Raw genomic sequence first — 20,175 nt, forward strand, 5'->3', positions numbered from 1 at the left:
CTTCCACATTTTTCCGGGCTTGGAACTGGCACTAGTGGCACACGGTGATAGAGGAGTATGAAAGGGGCACTGAAAGAAGAATAAGAATCCTCATTAATCCAGACTTGAACTAAGGTCCAGATGCTTTTGAGCAAGGCACTGAACGCACCCTGCCATTTGTACAAACTTTAATCAGTCTGATTTTATTCTCATATATTATTCCAACTAAAAGGTAAGTTTTTCTCAAAGTTTCTCTGGATGTTTTATTTATATCTCACTGTCTTCCGCAGTAGATGTTAGGGAGTTTGAGACATTTCGTTTATTTTAACGGTAAAGGACTAAATTTAGATGGGAACTTATGACTAGCACATTTTTTCCACTGGTACGCAATCTCAGAGATGACTATCGTTCACAGTTTACTTATTGTGGCTCGGTATTGTGCTGCCATCTAGCGGTATCATAAAGTGCCTACAGGTCGCGACCATGACGTGACGTAGCACTTTCAGAGAATCCAGCCAATCAGCTGCCAGTGACGGTGACGATTTGAAATTGAAGCGGGTAGAGGCGGAAGCGAGCAGGCGAACATAAACAAAAGAAGTTTTTTTTCGCAAGTGCAAGTAATAATTTATTCGAATGGATTTTTATTTTCCTTTAACTAACATATGGAGTCATACTTACGTCCAATTTACGTGGTTTTTAAATGTGTAAAGTGCATCTGCCGTTAACTCGCCTGTCTCGTAATTACACCGTTTAGGTTTCTAACAGTCCACAGCCATGTCGATATTTAGCGTACAAGGGCGGAAACACACCGCTTATTACGACAATCTGCTGTCAACATCAACGTCCAGGACACCCGGCCGAGAGCGAAAGATAGCCGACACGACGCTGGGCAAAAGTGTGACCGCATCAGGGGAGTCTGCATGTGAAGACAGCAGGTCATCAGATAAAAGCCGTCCGGTGAACAGGACGTATGTCGTCTCTGCCCTGTCAAAGAGTGGCAGCGGGCAGCAGACCCCTTACCGAGCCCGGCTCACCCTACAAAGACGGTCAAAGAGGAAGACCGGGGCCGAAACGGCTGAACAAACGATGACAGACAGCAGCCAAAGCACCACAGCAGCTCCGGAGAAGAGACTGACTCTGCAGCGCAGGACCAGGACTCCCTCCATGGACAAGAGCGGACGTGGGCAGCCTGGTGGCCTGCAGTCAACGCCCAAAGTTCTCGGTGAACCAAACGGGAGGACACCTGGTTTATTCAGGTCAATGAGCTTAAGAGAAACTGCGACTCATGTGCAAACACAAGGGAGGTTTGCGCAGAACAAAACCTCCTCCTCTTCTTCATCTTCAAGTAGAAACACAGACGAGACCCATACCTTTAAAACGCCGACCAGAAAGACCCCGTTTGAGAGAATCGCTGCCAAACGAGACGTGTTTGAGAGACTGGCAGGGAAAGAAGCTCCCAAGCCAGCGTTGGTCAAATCTGCCAGTCTGGAAAGGCCCAAACCCCGAGCACAGCAAGCCGAAAACACTAAACCCTTCCCGGCTCCTCGGATCAGCAAGACGACCTCAGGTGTGCGAAGACCTGACACGACGCTGCAGGTGATAAAGACAAAGACCTCGAACCAAAAGGGAGACGTGACCCAGGTCAGGACATCCGATCCTGCTCCTCCTGAACAGATCCTGCCCAGTACCAGTGAGGGTCTGAAGCAGCAGGACTTACTAAAAATGGAAAACAGTGCTGTTACGGTGGCTGTGCGTGTCCGCCCCTTCAGTGCCAGGTTAGTGTTTAACTGCTGGGTGACTGAGAAGCAGGCCCCCTTGTCAGTATATTAAAGTCTGGTTCTGGAATCTGTGTATAAAACACTGGCATGCTACTTGTTTAAAGAAAGACAAACAACACATCTCTGAAGTTTTTTGTTCTGCTCTATTACAGGGAGAAAGCTGAGAAGTCCTCACAGGTCATCTTCATGAATGGCCAGGAGACTGTGGTCCAGCATCCAGAGTCCAAACAGAGCTACTCCTTCACCTACGACTTCTCTTTCTGCTCAGTGGATGCCAGTGACTCCAACTTTGCCTGCCAGCAGACCGTGTATGAGACGCTGGCCAAACCTCTGCTGCTGAGGGCCTTTGAAGGATTTAACACCTGCTTGTTTGCCTATGGCCAGACAGGTTCTGGTAAATCATACACGTGAGTGGACTCACTTTTCATTTACATCAGTGTTCTCACTTATGTGGTAATTTGTTTTGTTTTGTTTTTTACTTTTGTACTGTAATCTGTCACTTTGATGTGTTAAGACTGATTGTTTTGCAGGATGATGGGTTTTGAGGAGGAGGTAGGGGTGATCCCAAAATTCTGCCATGAGCTTTTTTCTAAACTGGCCTCAATAAAAAGTGAAGAGGTAAGCTCTCTCTTTGTTTTTTTACATTTCTATTCCAATTTCATTTTTATCTGAAAAATAATTAAATGATCTGTTTTGGGTCCCTTTTGAATCTCAGGTCAAATGTCATGTAGAGATGAGCTACTTTGAAGTGTACAATGAGAAGATCCATGACCTGCTGGTGACCAGAGAAGAACCAAACCAGAGGACGATGCCCGTGAGTAGTTTGCTGTTTAGTGACACTCATCCCTGCCACATGTTTTTATTGCTAACTTGCCACTGTGGTTGACTTACCACAGGGGGGGAAAATGTAGAAAACCTTTGTTTGGATTTGTTTTCCAGCTGAGGGTGAGAGAGCATCCGGTCCACGGGCCTTATGTCGCTGAGCTCTCAGCGTAAGAAAATCTCGTCTTTCTCTCTTTATTCGCTGAAAGCTTGAACATTCTTGGATGGTACCTTTTTCAGAATTGCTCAGCTTGCTGTTTCTTCACAGGAATGTGGTGCGCTCTTACAATGATGTTCAGGTAAGATGAACCAGTTGTCTTTTTATTAGTGGGTGCTTTCAAGAACAAGCTAGGTCTTCAGTGTCAAGCAGACAAAAAGCCTGTTAACCGAATCTGAAAGGCTTGTCATGGAAATGAATATCTTCAAGTGAGATTTCACACAGAGAATCAATAATAATTTAAAGTACTTTTTTCTTCTTCTTTAGGGCTGGCTGGAGCTCGGCAATAAGCAGAGAGCCACAGCAGCCACAGGAATGAATGACAAGAGCTCCAGATCTCACTCTGTCTTCACCTTGGTCATGACCCAGACTAAGGTACTGTCTTCACTGTGTATTTACACCTCTTTTCCCTCTTTGAGTTTTTATGTAAAAAAAATACGTTAGCACGGGGGAGCGGATGAATCGTGCTTACATTAAGTGCCTGTGAGTCCATTTGTGTTTGTGTGTGCAGACTGAGCTTGTGGAAGGCGAGGAACATGACCACAGTATCACCAGCAGGATCAACTTGATCGATCTGGCAGGCAGCGAACGCTGCCACTCTGCCCAGACCAGTGGAGACCGACTCAGGGTGAGCACATGTTAACTACCATGTGTGGTTAAGTCATTAAGCAGTTAATCATTGCTTGTTGGAGATTGGAGATGGAGACTTTTAGGTGAACCACGGTATATAATTTTATCATTCACAAATCAGAGTACAGTCTCTTGTCTCAGAAGGCTCTGGTTTCTTTGCATTGTTGGCCTGTTCATTAATTTTTCTATGCTTATTTTATTCAAAACGATGTCTTTATAGGAGGGCGCCAGCATCAACAAATCACTGCTGACGCTCGGAAAGGTCATCTCTGCCTTATCAGAACAAGCGCTGACCAAGAAGAAAGTCTTCATACCGTACAGAGACTCTGTCCTTACATGGTGAGGGAACAGTGTGCTTGTGCACAATCTCTTTATTTGTATTTGTTTGTTTGTCAGCAATCACAGTGACGGTTCTCCTCTAATTGTCACCTGCAGGCTGTTGAAGGAGAGCCTCGGCGGTAACTCTAAGACGGCCATGATCGCTACGCTGAGCCCGGCGGGCAGCAACGTGGAGGAGAGCCTGAGCACTCTACGCTATGCCCAGCAAGCCCGCACAATCATAAATGTGGCCAAGGTCAATGAGGACGCCAATGCCAAGCTCATCAGAGGTCAGACATCCATAACATGCTTAAAAATTTGTATACTGTAGACAAAAGGTATCTATTTATAAGCCTTATGTCTAAAGCAGGGTTTCAGGCACACTTACTGTGTTGGTTTGACATGTGAGCCTGGACAAATCCTTGGTCACCTTATAAACTAAAAAAAGAGAGGGAGGGAAAATCATTTTTATATGAGAGATTCTTTTTCCTTTTTTCCCCTGTAGTTCTTTGTAAACCTGAACATCTGCCTTTCAACACACAAAGCCACACCTGTATTTCCTTTTTTACAACCAAAACCACAGAGTAGCTTCACAGGTGTAGTCAGTATTTTTGGACTGTAAGAACTCTCTCTCACACACACACACATATAAATATTTTCATGTCTGTCCTTCAGCTCCTCCTTCATTAGCCTTTTTCCTCTCTCTCTTTTGTTCATCCCTGTGTTTTTCTTTATATGTGATTGTGTTCCTGTTAGGCACTCGCTCCCGATCGCTTTCGCTCTCCTCCTTTACCACTCACCCTCCCGCCTGTCGGCCCGTTTATCCATCACCAGCTCTTGCGCTATCCAGTTGAAATTAAAGCCTGGCCCTAACCTTGCCTCCAGGCCATATTTATGCACTGTCAGTTGCACATGGCGGCTAACTGTCATGCAAGTATTATTTTTCCATAAGATGATAGCGCTGCTGTTTGACGTTTTTAGCACTAAGGGGAGCTCTTGCTGTGGATTTCATTCACGATGCCTGTCAGCGGGAGATGCTCAAAGTGAATGTGACTCAGACAGACAAACCAGTCAACTTCAGTGAGGGACAGTATCGAGCAGTTTGCTGACCAAATCTGAATATTCCTCTCTAAAGTGGCATCATATCTGCACATTTACATAATCTTGCTGCAACAGTTTTCTCAGTAGGAAACAATCTGGATGAATTTTGTGTGTTTCAGAGCTAAAGGCAGAGGTGGAGAAGCTGCTAGCAGCCCAGATGAGCTCCCAGGGCGTCGAACCAGAGAGAGTGAGGCTCTTCCAGCAGGAGATCTCCACCTTGAAGAATAAACTCTGTCAGCAAGAGAGGGAAATGATTGAGGCCAATCGGTCAGCATTACTGCTATAATCCTACTGAATCCTCAAATGAACAGTTCTCTTTTTGCAGTGGAGGGGGTCAAATGAAAGCTAGTTTTAAAGTTATTCTTCACACTCACACAAAGTAATAGTATATTTACAGTGATCTATATGTTTCTGTGTATTTGTGCAGTCTTGATACATACAGTTTGTTATTGAGTTCTAATAACAGAAAGATTTACTTCTTTCCAGTGTATATTTTTATTAGGCTAAAACATTCAACATTCTGATATTAGAAATAAAAATCAGACATTTTTAGCATGACAAAGATGTTAAGTAGAGCCCAACTAATATAGAAATTTTAAATAAAATATTTGTTATGTGTGGTTATTTAGATATTATGACAATGCTCTTTCAATATAATCAGGATTTATTATCACAGGAAGTTGTGCGCTACTCATTTATCAGAATCAGAAATACTTTATTAATCCTGAAGGAAATGATGGAAATTATGCTCTGCTTTGATCAGCTGGTTATTTTTGCTGCTTTCTAAACACTTGTGTTCTCAAGTGGAAAGCTGCAGAGTGCCCTCTGGTGGATGAACTAAGCAACGTCAACCCTCTTAACTTGGTTGAAGGGTGTTTCTCCCATCTCTTCTTTAAAACCTTTTTATTTATCGGCCATTATAAATGCTGATATCAATATATGACTTGGGGTTTACTTAGCAGTGGGTGATGTTAGTGGTAGAATTTGTTCTTATGTCATTTTTGCTTTTGGTTATAAATTTTTTATTTTTTTTTTTTCAAATTTTCCGGCAGGGCGTGGAGGGAGAAACTTGAGCAAGCAGAAATTCGCAAGCGTGAAGAGACCAAAGAGTTGCAGGTAATTTCTTTTTTCGGTGTAACCTTCATTTTATTAGTCTACTCTCTCTATCATTCTGCACCCACCATGCTCATGTTCAAACACTAATGTTGTTAAAGAAGAAGCTGAAAACAAAGGAGATGAACCCCCCCCTCTATAAATAATTTTTGGTCTGTGTGATCAGAAAGCAGGAGTGACCTTCAAAGTGGACAACCGTCTTCCCAACCTCGTGAATCTGAATGAGGACCCTCAGCTGTCCGAGATGCTTCTCTACATGATCAAAGAGGGTCGCACTACGGTGGGCAAGCTCAAGTCCAACTCCAGCCACGATATCCAGTTGACTGGCGCCCTCATTGCTGACCAGCACTGGTAAGACCAACTCCTCAGAGAGGGGTGAAAACAGTAGCATATTGTTCAGTCAGGTGGAATACCTGCATCAAGATGGATATAACCAAGGAATATGTAGCCCTACGAAGATATTTGGCCACTTTTTTTGCATTTCACCTAAAATAGTTTTTATTTTCTTTATATATATATTTTTTCAGTGTTATATCCAACATACACGATACTGTCAGCATCATTCCGATGGAAAACGCCAAGACTTTTGTTAATGGGAACCTCATCTCTGAATCCACAGTCCTACACCATGTAAGTAAAGCAGCAAGTTCTAACTTTTTTGTCCGTCTATCGCTTCATTTTGTTACTCTCTGTAAATCAAACGGAACGGTCTGTCCACGCAAGGCCCAAAGCGTTTCATAAATGGTTTCTCTCTGGATCTGTGTCTCTTGTCCGGCTTCTAGGGCGACAGGGTGATTCTTGGAGGAGATCACTACTTCCGCTTTAATCACCCAGCAGAGGTGCAGTCTGGGAAGAGAGCGTCATGCTGGACAGGCGAAGGCGACGGTCATAAAGATTTCGAATTTGCTAAAAACGAGCTCCTTGCAGCTCAAAGAGCGCTGTGAGTGGAGGGAAAATCGGCCAGACTGAGGCTTTTCTGTAAAATGTTATTCCGTACTCTCAAAATCTGAATTCCCATTTTTGTGTTTCTCAGGCTTGAGGCAGAAATTGAAGAAGCCCATCTTAAAGCAAAGCAGGAGATGATGCAAGGAATCCAGATGGCAAAAGAAGTGGCTCAGAAAGAGCTTTCTGACCAGAAGGTGCTCTATGAAGAAAAGATCCGAGCCTTGGAGAGAGAGCTGGTATACGAGACTTTCTCTTCTTCTTTTTTTAAAATCTAGAAATAGGCCAGTTGGATGATATCATCAGTCATTTATTATTGTAACCCTGTATTAGATTATTGACAGTCTGTAATTTTCATTTACTGTAATATTGTAAACTAAAACCTCAAATTGAAATTGCTAGGTGTATTTTCTTAACACTTGTGCATTTTTAAAGAACCTTTAAACATAGTAGAGTTTTGCACGCTCTCATACCCTGTCAGATTATGCAAACTGCAGATAAATGCCAGCATTTCGTTCCTTCAGAATGAGGAGAATGAGCGGAAGCGCCAACAGGAGTTGGAGAAGCAGAGGGTTGCCAGCCAGATGGCAGAGCTCAAAACTGCCAAGCTGGAGTTGGAGCAGGAGGTGGATGTCCAGAGGAAACGTCTCCGTATCCACATGGAGACCCAGGTTAGGATTTTTGATTAAATTAAGGAAATGACAAAAACAGGATGGGCTAGATTATTTTGATTTGTGCACATGTTTTAAAAAAAAAAAAAAAAAATATATATATATATATATATATATATATATATATATATATATTTTTATTTATTTTATATTTTACACACCCAATTTACATTTGGCCAGTCGGCCTTTATGGGAAGCCTCCTGTGTGAAGGTTTTGTGTGTTTGCAACCATTTGGATCTCAGGTGCTACATTATGAGGTACAGGTGGAGACGGCCTTGCAGGGGAATTGGGCAAAATTAAACAGGACTTTGAACAATCACTTTTTGATGGCATTTTTTTTATGGATGAAAGTGAAAATAGCTCAGGAATGTGCGCCGTACCATCAGGTTTTCCAGAAAGAGACTGTTGCCTTTTCTTTTATTTCCCCTATGACTGTAGGCGGGAGGGAGTAGGTGGGCGAAATGTGTGATATTTTCAAGCAGTCATCTTCTCGCTTTTCTGGAAGTAGGCATACAGGAAATCTATATTCATTAATTATATCACCTCTTTCGTTCGCTCATCCTCATGTTTTCTGATGTTATGTATGAGCATTAGCAAATATGCTGACTCTGGGCTTTATGTTTAACCATTTAGGATGCGTTTTGAGCCACCGTGGAGCTTGGCTTCAGGCGGAATGTTTTACCCTGATGGTTTTTAATGTTGTTTACATTACCATGACTCACTCAAGGCTATGGAAGAGCATCGTGTGCGCCAAGCGAGGATTGTCGAGGCCCTGGAGGCGGAAAAGAAAAAGATTGGCAAGGAGCTGGAGGAGATTCAGAAGAAAAGAGCTTTAAGGGAAAACCATACGCCCCAACATGGTAAGAGTTAAGTCAACACTGAACGTGTTTGGGAGTAAGGATCACATCGTGTAAGCAGAGTTGTCCTGAGCAGCAGAAGCATTAGAGAAAAGCTGTTTGCCACTATATCAACGTACACTGAAGGCATATAATCCTTAGTAAATATGTAAAGCACTAATGGGCCTCCATATTATTAGAGATGCAGGCTTTTGAACTAGGCGGCGATGACTAGCCAGATGGTCTGTCTCCTCTTTAGACTAGTTTAGAAATGGTTTCCACATTTATCTAAAAGAACTTCAAATTTCAATTTGTCTAACCACAGAACAGTTTTCCACTTTGCCTCGGACCATTTTAGAAGAGCTTTGGCCCACTGCCGTTAGCTTCTTCTTTGACACAGCATACAGTGTTTACAGACAATGATTTCCATGACTGAATCGTGCCTGTTTTTAATGCAGTGCTGCCTGAAGACCTGACGATCACAGGTGTTCAGCATTAATCTTTGGCCTTGTCCCTTGTGCACATATTTCTTCAGGTTCCTGGAGTCTTATAATAATAGTATATTTGTTGGTTTTTCTTTTTTACAAACATTAGACACAGGAGCAGATAGTTGAACCTCTGCCCATCTTATTTTCTAAGCCCCTCTAAGATGCTCCTTTTATAGCCAATGGTTTTATTTGACTCGAGACAATGTTGCGTTAAAATGACTTTTTGGTAAGGAGTGTTGGGGAGTCTGACCATTATGCTGCCCTCTTATTCTGTTCATTTGTTTGTACGAGGATCATATTAGATGAATGGATGCAATGTCGGAGTTTATGAGCCTCTCAACCCTAATCGGTAGAATGTGGAGCACAGCGATCTGCATCTTACTGTAATTCCTTATAAGGTCTTTGAGAATTGTTGGTGGAAATGAGTGCAATAGCCAGTGAGTAGCTTATTTCAACTGTTCCTTTTTACAGTGAATCCCTGCTGTGTACTGTCTTGTACTGCTAAGTAAAGATCATCTGAGCCAAATGATATTTAACTCTGGGCTATTAGTTGAAGGTAGGACTGGGCGATATGACCAAAAATTCATATCTCGATATTTTTTAGCTGGATGGCGATATACGATATATATCTCGATATTTTTTTAAAGCCATAAAGTAACAACAAAAAGAGAGTTCTTAGTCACACTGTGTCCCAGATCTCACACTGGCACTTTTATTAACATACAGCGTAGATGTACATGAAAAAATTACTCAGAAATAAATTATCAGCATTTATTAAATAATAATGCTCCATAAATAAAATAAAACAATGTTGTTTTTGTGCATAACAAAAAGCTCACAATTGTGCAGTCAAAATGTAAACTAACAGACCCTGAGCATAATAACAAAGACAAATTTCGCATCTGCTCTGTTCCCAAGTTCTACTGCGTGACTGACAGCCTGGAGTTTGAAATCCTTGTTGTAACCACGTCTATGAACAGGTGCCATTTGTGGTCCTTAAACGCACACAATACGGTAATATTACGTTGAAGTACAGTACGTAGTACTCCACGAGGCTCCTGACTACGGTAGCCGTAATGTAACACATAAAAGCGGTTCGCGATCAGTAAGCACAACCAGAACTCATACATAAGGTGCACTGTCGAGTTTTGAGAAAATGAAAGAATTTTAGGCCGTGCAGCCCCCGTGCATGGGGCTGCATGGCGTCAACGTGTGAGAGCTGTTAGCTCGTTAACACGTTGATGCCATCCAGCCCCATGCTCGGGGCGATCCGCGGTAACTCATTAACGGAGATTTGCCGCATTAATGCAGTTATGGCGTTAACGTCATTCTAACGAGATTACTGCTACCAGCAGTAAAATAGTAATCTCCAAATGTTTTCTTTTTACCGACCCGCTCCTCTTTGATAGCTGATCTTGTTGTTGCCTGCAGGTGAAGCGATAGGGGAGGGGGAGTTGTGTTCAGTGAAGTAGAGAGAGGCAGAGTAACGTTGCGTGGAGACAAAAGTGGACGAAAGAGAGGCAAACTTGTGGCTCCATATAACATAGACTATATCGATATAAACTATATCGATATAAACAATATTATCACATCTCATATATCATATAAAAATATTTCAATATATTTAAAAACTCGATATATATCGCCCAGTCCTAGTTGAAGGTAATGTTTCATTTCTCTGTCGCAGTCTCTCCACAGTGGGATGCCATGAAGTTGTCCTTGATGATTGAGGAAGCCAATAAAATCAGTGCTAAACTGAAGAAACACACAGTGTTCAGCAGGTAGGAAAGAAAGGATGGGCAAAAGTCGCAGATATTTTTTTATTATGCATCATGTAAACACAAAAATGATGAAGAAACCAGTGGCATTAAAAAAAAAAAAAAAAGTAAAAGCATGTAAACCTATATCCAGTCTTTGTATTTAGCTACTCCCTAAAATACAGCTGTAAATGAACACGTGGCTGCTGTTAACCTCTGACCTTATTATTTTTATTGACTTTACTCTCCTGTTTTAGACATGAGAGCTCGGAGAATGAGAAGTGCGGTGGTGTGCTGCAGGTGCGAGTTCAAAACACAAAGCTGGGAATTGCCACTTTCTGGTGTCTGGAAAAGTTCCAAAATAACATTGCTGCCATGAGGGAGCTCGAACGGGTAAGTCTGGGATCAATTCTGCGTTCAAATTCATAACCTTTTTTTGCTATCATGTCTTTCTCACATTAACCTGTGTTCTAGTAAGACATAGCACACCTGTTCAGCCTGCACGACTCTTCCTTGTTTTGCAAATTCAGAGCCTGACATCAGCTCCAGTCACTTGCAAATTTCCTAAGTGTTTGACCTCATTTATAGTCCAGAATGGATTGTTTTATGCCTGACAGAGGGATGCTGCCTCACTTTGCGATGCTTTTCTCATTAAGCTGAGTAAATGAGAGTGGACATGTCATCAGGAGTTTATTCACCACAGGGGGATTCCAGCTCTAAAGATGACAATGTGTTTTACGACCCCGATGATGAGTGGGAGCAAGATATATCAGCCTCTTCTTCCTCCGCTGCCTCCTTTTCTCGACGAAGGTAATTATCCAGCTCCTCCTATCCATAAATCCTTCTTCCTAGCATCTTACATTTACATAAGATTAAATATGGAGGTGGGAAAGTTTTTAAAAACACTGCTTGTCCCTTAGGGAAGGGTGTGTGTGTCAGTGTACCTTAAATTTCATCTTCATCAGAGCTTTTAGGAAGGAAAAAATAGACGTGAGCATTTTTGCACTGATTTGCATTGACCCTCTCTCTGTGGACACAAAGCGTGCCACAAAAACAGTTCCCTTTTAAAAAAAAAAAGTTTTACTTTTCGTATGTGGAAAGTTGAGTGATGGTAAATACTTCAAGTAAATTTGGAATACTTGAGTTATTTTCACAGCCCTCCCAGTTTCCAACATTGTGATTTACAACCTGGCACATATTTCTTGATAGTTAAACAGTCCTGTTTTCTCTCTTTTCCTGAAAACTTTCTACCCAAAAATATTCCCCTCTTTGGTGTATTTCTTGTGTTTATTAATTTTCGCATGCAGGTCAGGCCAAGGTGTTTGTTTGGGAGCGGTATGGAGGACACACACACACACAGCACCTGCTGTACATGCAGAATATATTCCCCCTCACATTGTGGTTATTCTTGTCAAGCAGTCCTGGTGTTCCCAAACTACCACTAGGCACAGCCAAATGAAACACTGCACAGGCTCTGGGGCTCCACCATATTGCTCTTTTACTCCAATAAACCTTTGCCTAAACAATCATCTCTATTTACTGACCTTTCCACCTCTGGGTTTCTCTTGCAAGTAAAGTTTATTCTCCTGTGTCTAAAGAAAAAGTCAGTATAAATGTTGAACGTTGGCAGCGGTACCAAGTGGGTTTCTGGTTGGTTTGGCTTTAGAAGCAGGAGTTTGCTGAAGAGCAGAAGGATCTCAGGGCGTCTCTACGAGATCCGGGTGCATCCCATTCAGAGCCTCCACAGTGGCTCCTCACAGTCTGCTGGTAAGAAACACAAGTAAATATGCATAAAATATTAAACGTCGTGTTCTTAAAAGGCAAATGTCGGTGGAATTGAGTGGCGAAAAGCTGCCTCTTGTTGTCTTTCTAAAATGCGACATTGTTACATGAATATAAATTTTCAGACCTGCATGCAGCATTCAGTGCTACAGCTGTTAAACACTCGACTACATTTGCTTTTTGTGACAAATGATCATCACCCACTCTTCTCTGTGTCTGACCCAGGGTTAATGGGTGTGACCAAATCCCCCTCCCTCCATTCCAGCATCTCAGACCCTGGGATGCCTGGCATCTGCAAGGAGCTAGTTGGCCAATCACTGGCCCGTCTGCGTAGTTCTACAGGGTCGGAGGAGAGCATGGCAGATCGATTAATCTCAGATCTAAACCTGGTCTACATGGCTGTCCAAACTATATCTGACCTATACGACAGTCTGGATGATGACAGCCAGGATAGTGGTGAGTTCCAGTCAACTTCATAGACATTAGTAAATCAATAGCTACCGATGGATAGGTAATGATTAGAAGAATAATTTGTGGATATTCGTCCTCTGCCAAGGTAAGAGCTGAGCCAAAAGGCATGTATGACCAGGCCACATTCATAAAAGTGGCCTGGTGTTTATTGGGCACAAACTTTTATTGTGGTGCTTTTTGGTGGTTTCTTTTTTGCAGTGTTTGTGGGTAATTTGGTGGCACAAACTGAGTTGGTGAAGGCCACGACAGCCATAGAGAATGCAGTGTTTGTTACCATGCAGTGGTTGGCCAGTGTTAAACCCTCCTCCGGTCTGCTCTACACGATTGCTGAGGAACTTAAAAGCCAAGTCAAGAAGATGGGAGGGTTCTTCCAGATGTTGATTCAGGTGAGGAAAAAAAATACCCAAAGGTATCACACGTTAAAGTGACAGTACACAAGTTTCAAACTGAGGTTTCTGCTTGGTGACGATAAAAGGCTAAGCCAGCCTACATGCAGATTGTATCATTATTCTCTAATCATTACACTCCGCCCATTTTGAGTTCAGGCAAATCAAGCCTTTTTTTTTTTTTTTAAGTTAAAGGCTATGCATTGACATGATGTCTGGGTTTTCTGGCATTTGCAGTATATGAATGAGTCAAAAAGAGTGCAAAATCTAAGCTGACAAATGATTTTCAATTTTGCGTAGTTTGGAGACGGGTGGCTAATCAAAATGCAGAGCATTGATTGACGGGTCTTAGCTCTGAGCTGTTTGAGCTCTGTCTATGGAAATGGCAAAGCTGAGGGAATTCTCAACCTTGAAGCCCCAAACAGAACATGAATATATGGAAACTAAATCTAAATTCCTTGCCACTCTCAGCACCCAAACACACAATTTTCCCCTCTCGATCCTTACTTTTAATTTTTTCTAGCATTTTAATTTATTTACTGCCCCTTCAGACTTTGTTGGCTGTTGTACTCTCTTGCTTGCATTGATTCACTATTAAATAAATGTGAACTGAACCTGTGTATCAGTTTGTTTGTGCCGACTCGATGCTGAGTGAAACATTCCTCTCCCGCCCTCACATCCAGGGTTGCGAATCTGAGATCACATTGATGGTGAAAGAAGCCCGAAGGAAAACTAGTCAGTGCCTGGATAAAACTTTACTTGCGCTTGGACACATGGCAGTAGTGACAGGCATGTCATTGAATGTCACGGGACTGGGCGCCCAGGCTATGGGCAAGGTAAGACCACCAATAATTTAGCTGGGAGGTCTCTGTTTGGGCACTGTGGGCCACTCTACTCATGCCCCCTCATCACAACTATTAACTGTATGAATGTGAGTGTAAGGTACAGCCATGGTAACACGGTGCACCAATGCTAAGGTTTTATGTATTGGGATGTAATTAATTATCTGGTCCTTAACAGGTCATAAACCTGATATGAATAATAAAACATGATACCACACACTGTCATTATTTATTTAACAAAAATTAAGCCGAAATGTAGAAGCTGTGAGTGGTTAAAACCAAGTCCACCCTTACTGCTTCCACTGGAATTGTTGCTGCCCATTAATCTTGGAAGGGTGAAAGTTTGTTTGAAAATTAATCTGAAATCTGTCATTCTTTGTAGCTCTGGTAACTGACTGGAATAATGTGGTCATAAAAAGTCATTTGTGTCCTTTTGTTTTTTTTAATCGTTAGCCTTCAGTGGTCACGTGTCTAATGAAGGGAACTGGTAAGGGTGTCCGATCTCTCTTGGAGGAGAGCCTCACCATCACGAGGGAAATGCTGAGAGAGGCTCAACTGTCCTATCCCAGAAGCTCAGTAAGAGATCACGCACTTATTTAAAATGTCGTGCCTTTTTGTGCTCATTTATATCACAGAAATGCTATATCTGGTGTGTTTTTAAAGTGCTTATTGAGTTGCTACCCATGATACCTGTCATCTTTACACGCAGGTCCTCCAGAGCCTTAAATCAAAGACTCTTGATTTAGCTCGTGCTCTGGAGAGCTACATGTACTGCCATATTTTGGTAAGTTTCATCAACAGAATCCATTAAAAATCACAATCTGTAGCCTCTAAACCAGGGACGTCCAACTCCTTTTCATTGCACAGACTGTCCTGTAATTATAAATGTTTGTTTTTTAATTTACTGCAAGCGCACCAAAAGTGGAAAAACTGTAATTTTCCCGTCATTTAATTGTTTATCTCTTAACTAATGACTTTATGGCAGTAGGAGTGGATGGGAAAAGCTGTAAAACCTAAGAAAATGCAGTTAGAAGTTGAACATTTACATACTCCTTCATATTTTTTTCTAAAGCTCTCTACTGGGCCAGTTTCAGGTCTTCGCTCGGCCGATTCTTGCCCCCAGGCCTTATGTTTGACACCCCTTCTCTAAACCCTTTAGTTTTTTTCACAATCAGATCTACAACATAATGCAGCTTAAATTTCTTTTTTTTAGCCTCTATTGTTTCATTATCTTTTTTTTTTTTTTTTTTATTAAGAATGTAATCATTAAAAAATATGTGTCAAACTTGGGGGAGGGAATAAATGGCATTTGTTATCTGCTTTGTGGAGCTTCATTACAAAAGTCCTGGCACTTGTTTTGGTTTAACCAGAGCAAAAAGACAACAGTGCACGCTCAGCTGAGCATCCTGTAGGTAAAGGTTAAAAACACAGGCTTAAATGTTACGGATTAAGACTCGCTGCCACAACAGCCCCATTAAAGATGCCACTCAGCCTTTATTGCTCCTGTAAAGCTTAGTGTGCCGTAAGCTTATCTCTCTGCGGTCATCCCTCGGTGATCGTTCACATAATGAATGTGTTGAATGAAGGGGCATAAGTCACAGCTAACAGGCTTGTTTGTCCTTATCTTAGCCACACAAAGTAGCAGGTTTTGTTTTGGCCTTTTTACCTTTTCAAACCAATACATGACACATGTAGGCAGCTGGGCTTTATGCTGTCCACAGTGTTATTGTAGTCAAATAAAACTGAGTTATATCCTCCAAAAGCTATTTTCAGGGTGTTTTTCTCACTATTGGTAAATGTAGCAGAGGCTTGAACCCAAAATATTTTCAACTTGTAGTGATTCAGGCACTGGCTGCAATTCTTTTATTTCACTTTTTGTGTAAAATCTATTCTGCTCACCTGTTAAAATATAACTTAAGCAAAATACAGGAGTCAAAACTGGTTGCATTTAGTTAATAGTAAATTTCTACACATTATAGTAGGATCTTTGTTGTGTTTTGTATGTAATTTAACAGATGAAGTTACAAGCATGTCCTGTTTGTTTGCAGTCTTGTTGTCATTATGTGTAAGTGCTAATGTCTGCAAACAGGAGAGGGAATCGGAACCACAGGAGGCAGAGGAAGGGGAGGAGGACGCTTTGGCTTTACTTTTGCAGAAACTGAGGACGACATCAACCAAACTGTTCCAGCTGAACCAAGCCATTAGACAGTTGCATTCATCTCTGTCTACAGCCTTACGAGGTAAAGCTTTTGATTCACAGTGTCAAGACACTTACACTAATGTACTTCCTTGATGGGCAAAGGCCAACACTAGCTCTTACAGATTATTTTCTGATAGTTCAGTGGCAGCAGTGTTGGTAGATTTAAGGATGGTTGACCAGTCTGTCCCTGGTGCCCTCCTCCTAGGAAAAGACTTCAAAAGCTGCAGAGATACGATCTCCTCTTCTGCCAAGGCTGTTGACGAGCTGATCACCGGCCTTTCCAAGGATGGAATTGGGGCCCCAACCCTGCAGCTTCCCTGTCTTCAGACCGTAATGTCTGCACGAGATGAGCTCCACTCGACCCTGGAGTCCTTGTCCTCTCTCTGGAACCAGCAGGAGGAGGGAGAGAGCAGAAGTTCAGCTAGTTTTGAAAAGGATACAGAAGAAGAAAGCTCAGCCAAAGAGAGAGCTGCCACTCACAGTACTGTTAGACATCGAGTTGTGAGCAAGATTGTGTACGCCCTCGCTCCAGGTGTGCAGTCTAACAGCAGCCCGCACTGGGTATAGTCTTTATTTGTCGTATCACATGCTGTTTTACAGACTGGTAACAGGAAAACTGCAGTATAGCATCTACAAGCTGTATTTACACAACCATCTGCACACCAGAGCAGTAGTTCCTCTAATTTGTCTTACTTCTAATGTTCTGTAAAGGCAGCTGTTGTTAAAATATTCAAACTGATTTCCCTAGCTTAGTAAAAATGTTGCTTTTCAGCAGTTCACATTTATTTTAATAAAAATCAAGTGTTTTGTTAAACATTTAAGCCACCAGAATGTGTATAGCATTACAATTAGCAGATTAACAGCATTAGGAGTAACTAGCTGTAAAGATGTGCTGTGCCAGGTTTTTGCTCCTTTACTTTATATATTTTTTTCAGAAGCATTTAATAATTTTACTGCTGGTTTTTCTTATTAGTTCCAACATGCAGATTCAATAGTCAGCACCTTAGGTACAACATTTTGTTAAAGGTCTTGATTACCCACATGTTTTCTTTCTTGCATGAAGTCATTTTGTTGTCATGTTTGGATCAATATTGCTTTTGTACATTGAATAACTCGTACTGTAAAATTTGCACTCAGGAGAGACTTGTATATTTGGGGTTTCTTCTCAATACACATACTTTAACAGGGCAAAGTTTTTAATCGTGTTGGTTACTTTTGTTTTTTTTATTTAGTCCTTTATATGACTTGGTTTAAAAAAAAAAAAAAAATGCTACTTGTACTTCAAAAATATATGCACATGGTTTGATTTTGCAAAGATCCAAACCTTTTATCTTGAAGGATGCTGCTCAATAAACCATGGAGCTGTGGTTAAGACTGCACTCATAATAAAATAAGACTTTGTTGAATTAAAATCAGACCTAGTTTTATTCTTCTGCTGGTCTAACAGCACAGGTATACACAGATGCTAAAAACTAGTCTTGCCCAGCATCATTGCTCCAGTTCAACATCCAAATCTGCGTGAGATTAATATCCTTTTTTTTCCATGTTTAAACTGAAATATCATTATGCAACATTATGCCTTTGGACCACTTTTCTAAGGGTAATCATCATACTATAAAGATTTTATGTATGTGTGTTCCTTATTTCCTCCTGGATGAAAAGAGTGATCTTGATAAAACTTTGCATAAAAGATTAAATATGTAAATCACATATCGAATTTTATACAAATTCCACAGTCATATTTGTACATTTGACAGGTCCGCTGAGTATAGAATGAAATGTCAGATTAGAATGTGGAGTTATAATTTAAACATAAAGATATTTGCATGTTCCATAGCCCAGTGAGGAGAGAGGCAAGGGTTAAAAAAGCTATAAAAACACTGCTTGAATATATATGAAGTTGATAATTGTTCAAATGAAAGAGAACATTTTAATCAATTTCTTGTTTGCTCCCAAACCTATGGCATGACTATACAGAGAAAAGCTTGACAGGGTGTGTAAGGAAAAAATAAACAAATGCACAAAAAGTTTTATGACTCAGTTTCATAATTTCAAAATTCTCCAAAACTAACATTTTCTTTAATTCACTCATATTAAACTCATTAGGGTCAAATTTAGGGTGAACAATATTACACAAGTGCACATCCACACACATCGGAATGCCTTTGATTCTTTGTGTCATTGTGGTGGATCATAAATTTGATTAGTTTTGGAGTTGTACATCTCTGTTCCTTATATTTCGTGTCATGCCTTTATTATTGTTTTATTTGTTGTTTTGCAGCCAGCAGCACATGCGCGCCTCCTCCTTCACTCAATACAGACGCGTGAGAGAGAGCTGTCTGTCCGTGCCATTCTTTCACCTCTCCTCACTATTTCCCGTGTTTAAGGTCACAACATCATCACAACCTTGCTTTGATCTTTGATTCCACTAAACACTTAAATAGGAGCTTTAAACTGTTAAACTTTACTGCTTAACTGACGATGACCTGACAGCAACCAAAACCCTTTTGAAAAGTTTTGCGAGAGTTTTGCAACATAAACCAAAAAATTTTGAAACGTTTCTCACCAATTCACCAAGCAAACAAACACATTTCACCATGTCAGCCAACTCGTCCTTAAGCTCAGATGACCTTGAAATATCTAAAGGGACCATTTTGGGAGATTACTATGAGGTAGAGGGTTTCCTCGGAGAAGGGAGCTTTGGTATTGTAACCAAATGTCGCAATACACAACCCAACAAACTTGTTGCTATTAACCTAAGACCCGAACTCTTCCATGGCATGCATTTTTTATTTATTTTTGATATTTGGGCATATTGGGACCTGATGAATGTAAAAACAAAGAATTACAAGATCTTTTTTTTACCTGATTTTTGTTTCCAAGAAAAATGAGAGCCACATATGAGGATATTCGTTTAAAATGTTGATAGAAGAGTAGCGGTATAATGTCCTCATAAGTGGATATCAGGCCGTTGTAGAGCAAAATTGAGTATTTTAGTCTAAATAACCCAAAATGTGATGTCCACATATGTGGACGCCAGGTCCTAGGAGGTTAAAGTCAACAAGAGCAACCACGAAATTCTACAACAGGCAAAAATGGAAACTTTCATCCTGGAGCAGCTGCAAGGCTTGGATGTAGATAGATGCAATATTGTGGAATGGAACGGCTTTTTCCTCGACCACCAGCGGATCTGCTTAGATTTTGAACTCCTCGATCAAAGCCTGCGGGACTGGAATAACCAGGGTCTCGCAATAAGTGAATTGAGGCCAGTGTTACATCAGCTCACAAATGCTCTGTCCCACCTGGGTTCTTTGGGAATAGTGCATGCTGACCTCAAACCTGGAAACATAATGTTTGTGGACCACGATGAGTGTCCCATCAAAGTCAAACTTGTTCATGTTTTAGATCATGTTTTAGACTCTGGCTTCTACACCAATTACTATTTCATAAAAGACAATGATAATGGACAGCGCTGGACATTTAAGACTGAAAGGCAATTTCAAGATGAGACAGATTATCAATCCAAGGATATTCGATACATAAAACCAGTGTCTTGATGACCTTGAAGAACTAGTACTGGAAGATAGCAAAAAACCTGAAAATAGACAACATTTATTTGTCAGCCTAATCAAACAGATGTTGGCCCTGAATCCAAACCAGCGGATAACACCCTCGGAGGATCTCCACCATCCCTTTTTCAACCCAGGCCTGCACTGGCATGGTCTCTCAGCAGCCTTCAAGTTGGAAAAGAGAAAGATCACACAGAATCAATCTCCAGCATTGCTTCAACCCTGGACAAAAGTAACAAAAACATATACAGGGATTGGAAAAGGCCATTAAC

At 41.2% G+C, this 20,175-nt stretch overlaps 1 protein-coding gene across 1 annotated transcript; it reads left to right on the plus strand.

Annotated features, from left to right (window-relative positions):
- The first annotated feature begins 252 nt into the window (after window positions 1-252).
- Window positions 253-18,351, plus strand: kif14 (kinesin family member 14). The gene is made up of 29 exons (XM_085381786.1): window positions 253-1,754; window positions 1,910-2,164; window positions 2,288-2,375; window positions 2,473-2,571; window positions 2,697-2,749; window positions 2,848-2,878; window positions 3,064-3,171; window positions 3,308-3,424; window positions 3,647-3,765; window positions 3,862-4,034; window positions 4,965-5,112; window positions 5,898-5,961; window positions 6,125-6,309; window positions 6,486-6,588; window positions 6,741-6,898; window positions 6,992-7,139; window positions 7,425-7,571; window positions 8,300-8,432; window positions 10,584-10,677; window positions 10,911-11,046; window positions 11,357-11,463; window positions 12,320-12,420; window positions 12,661-12,891; window positions 13,105-13,292; window positions 13,976-14,128; window positions 14,588-14,710; window positions 14,844-14,918; window positions 16,224-16,374; window positions 16,540-18,351. The coding sequence occupies exons 1-29, from the start codon at window positions 754-756 to the stop codon at window positions 16,899-16,901; spliced, it is 4,851 nt and encodes a 1,616-aa protein (XP_085237912.1). The 5' UTR covers window positions 253-753; the 3' UTR covers window positions 16,902-18,351.
- Window positions 18,352-20,175: the final 1,824 nt, after the last annotated feature.

Source organism: Rhamphochromis longiceps, linkage group LG15 (assembly GCF_057381845.1).
Source record: "Rhamphochromis longiceps isolate RC_006_pf linkage group LG15, R_longiceps_female_GT1.1, whole genome shotgun sequence".
Classification (NCBI taxonomy): domain Eukaryota; kingdom Metazoa; phylum Chordata; class Actinopteri; order Cichliformes; family Cichlidae; genus Rhamphochromis; species Rhamphochromis longiceps.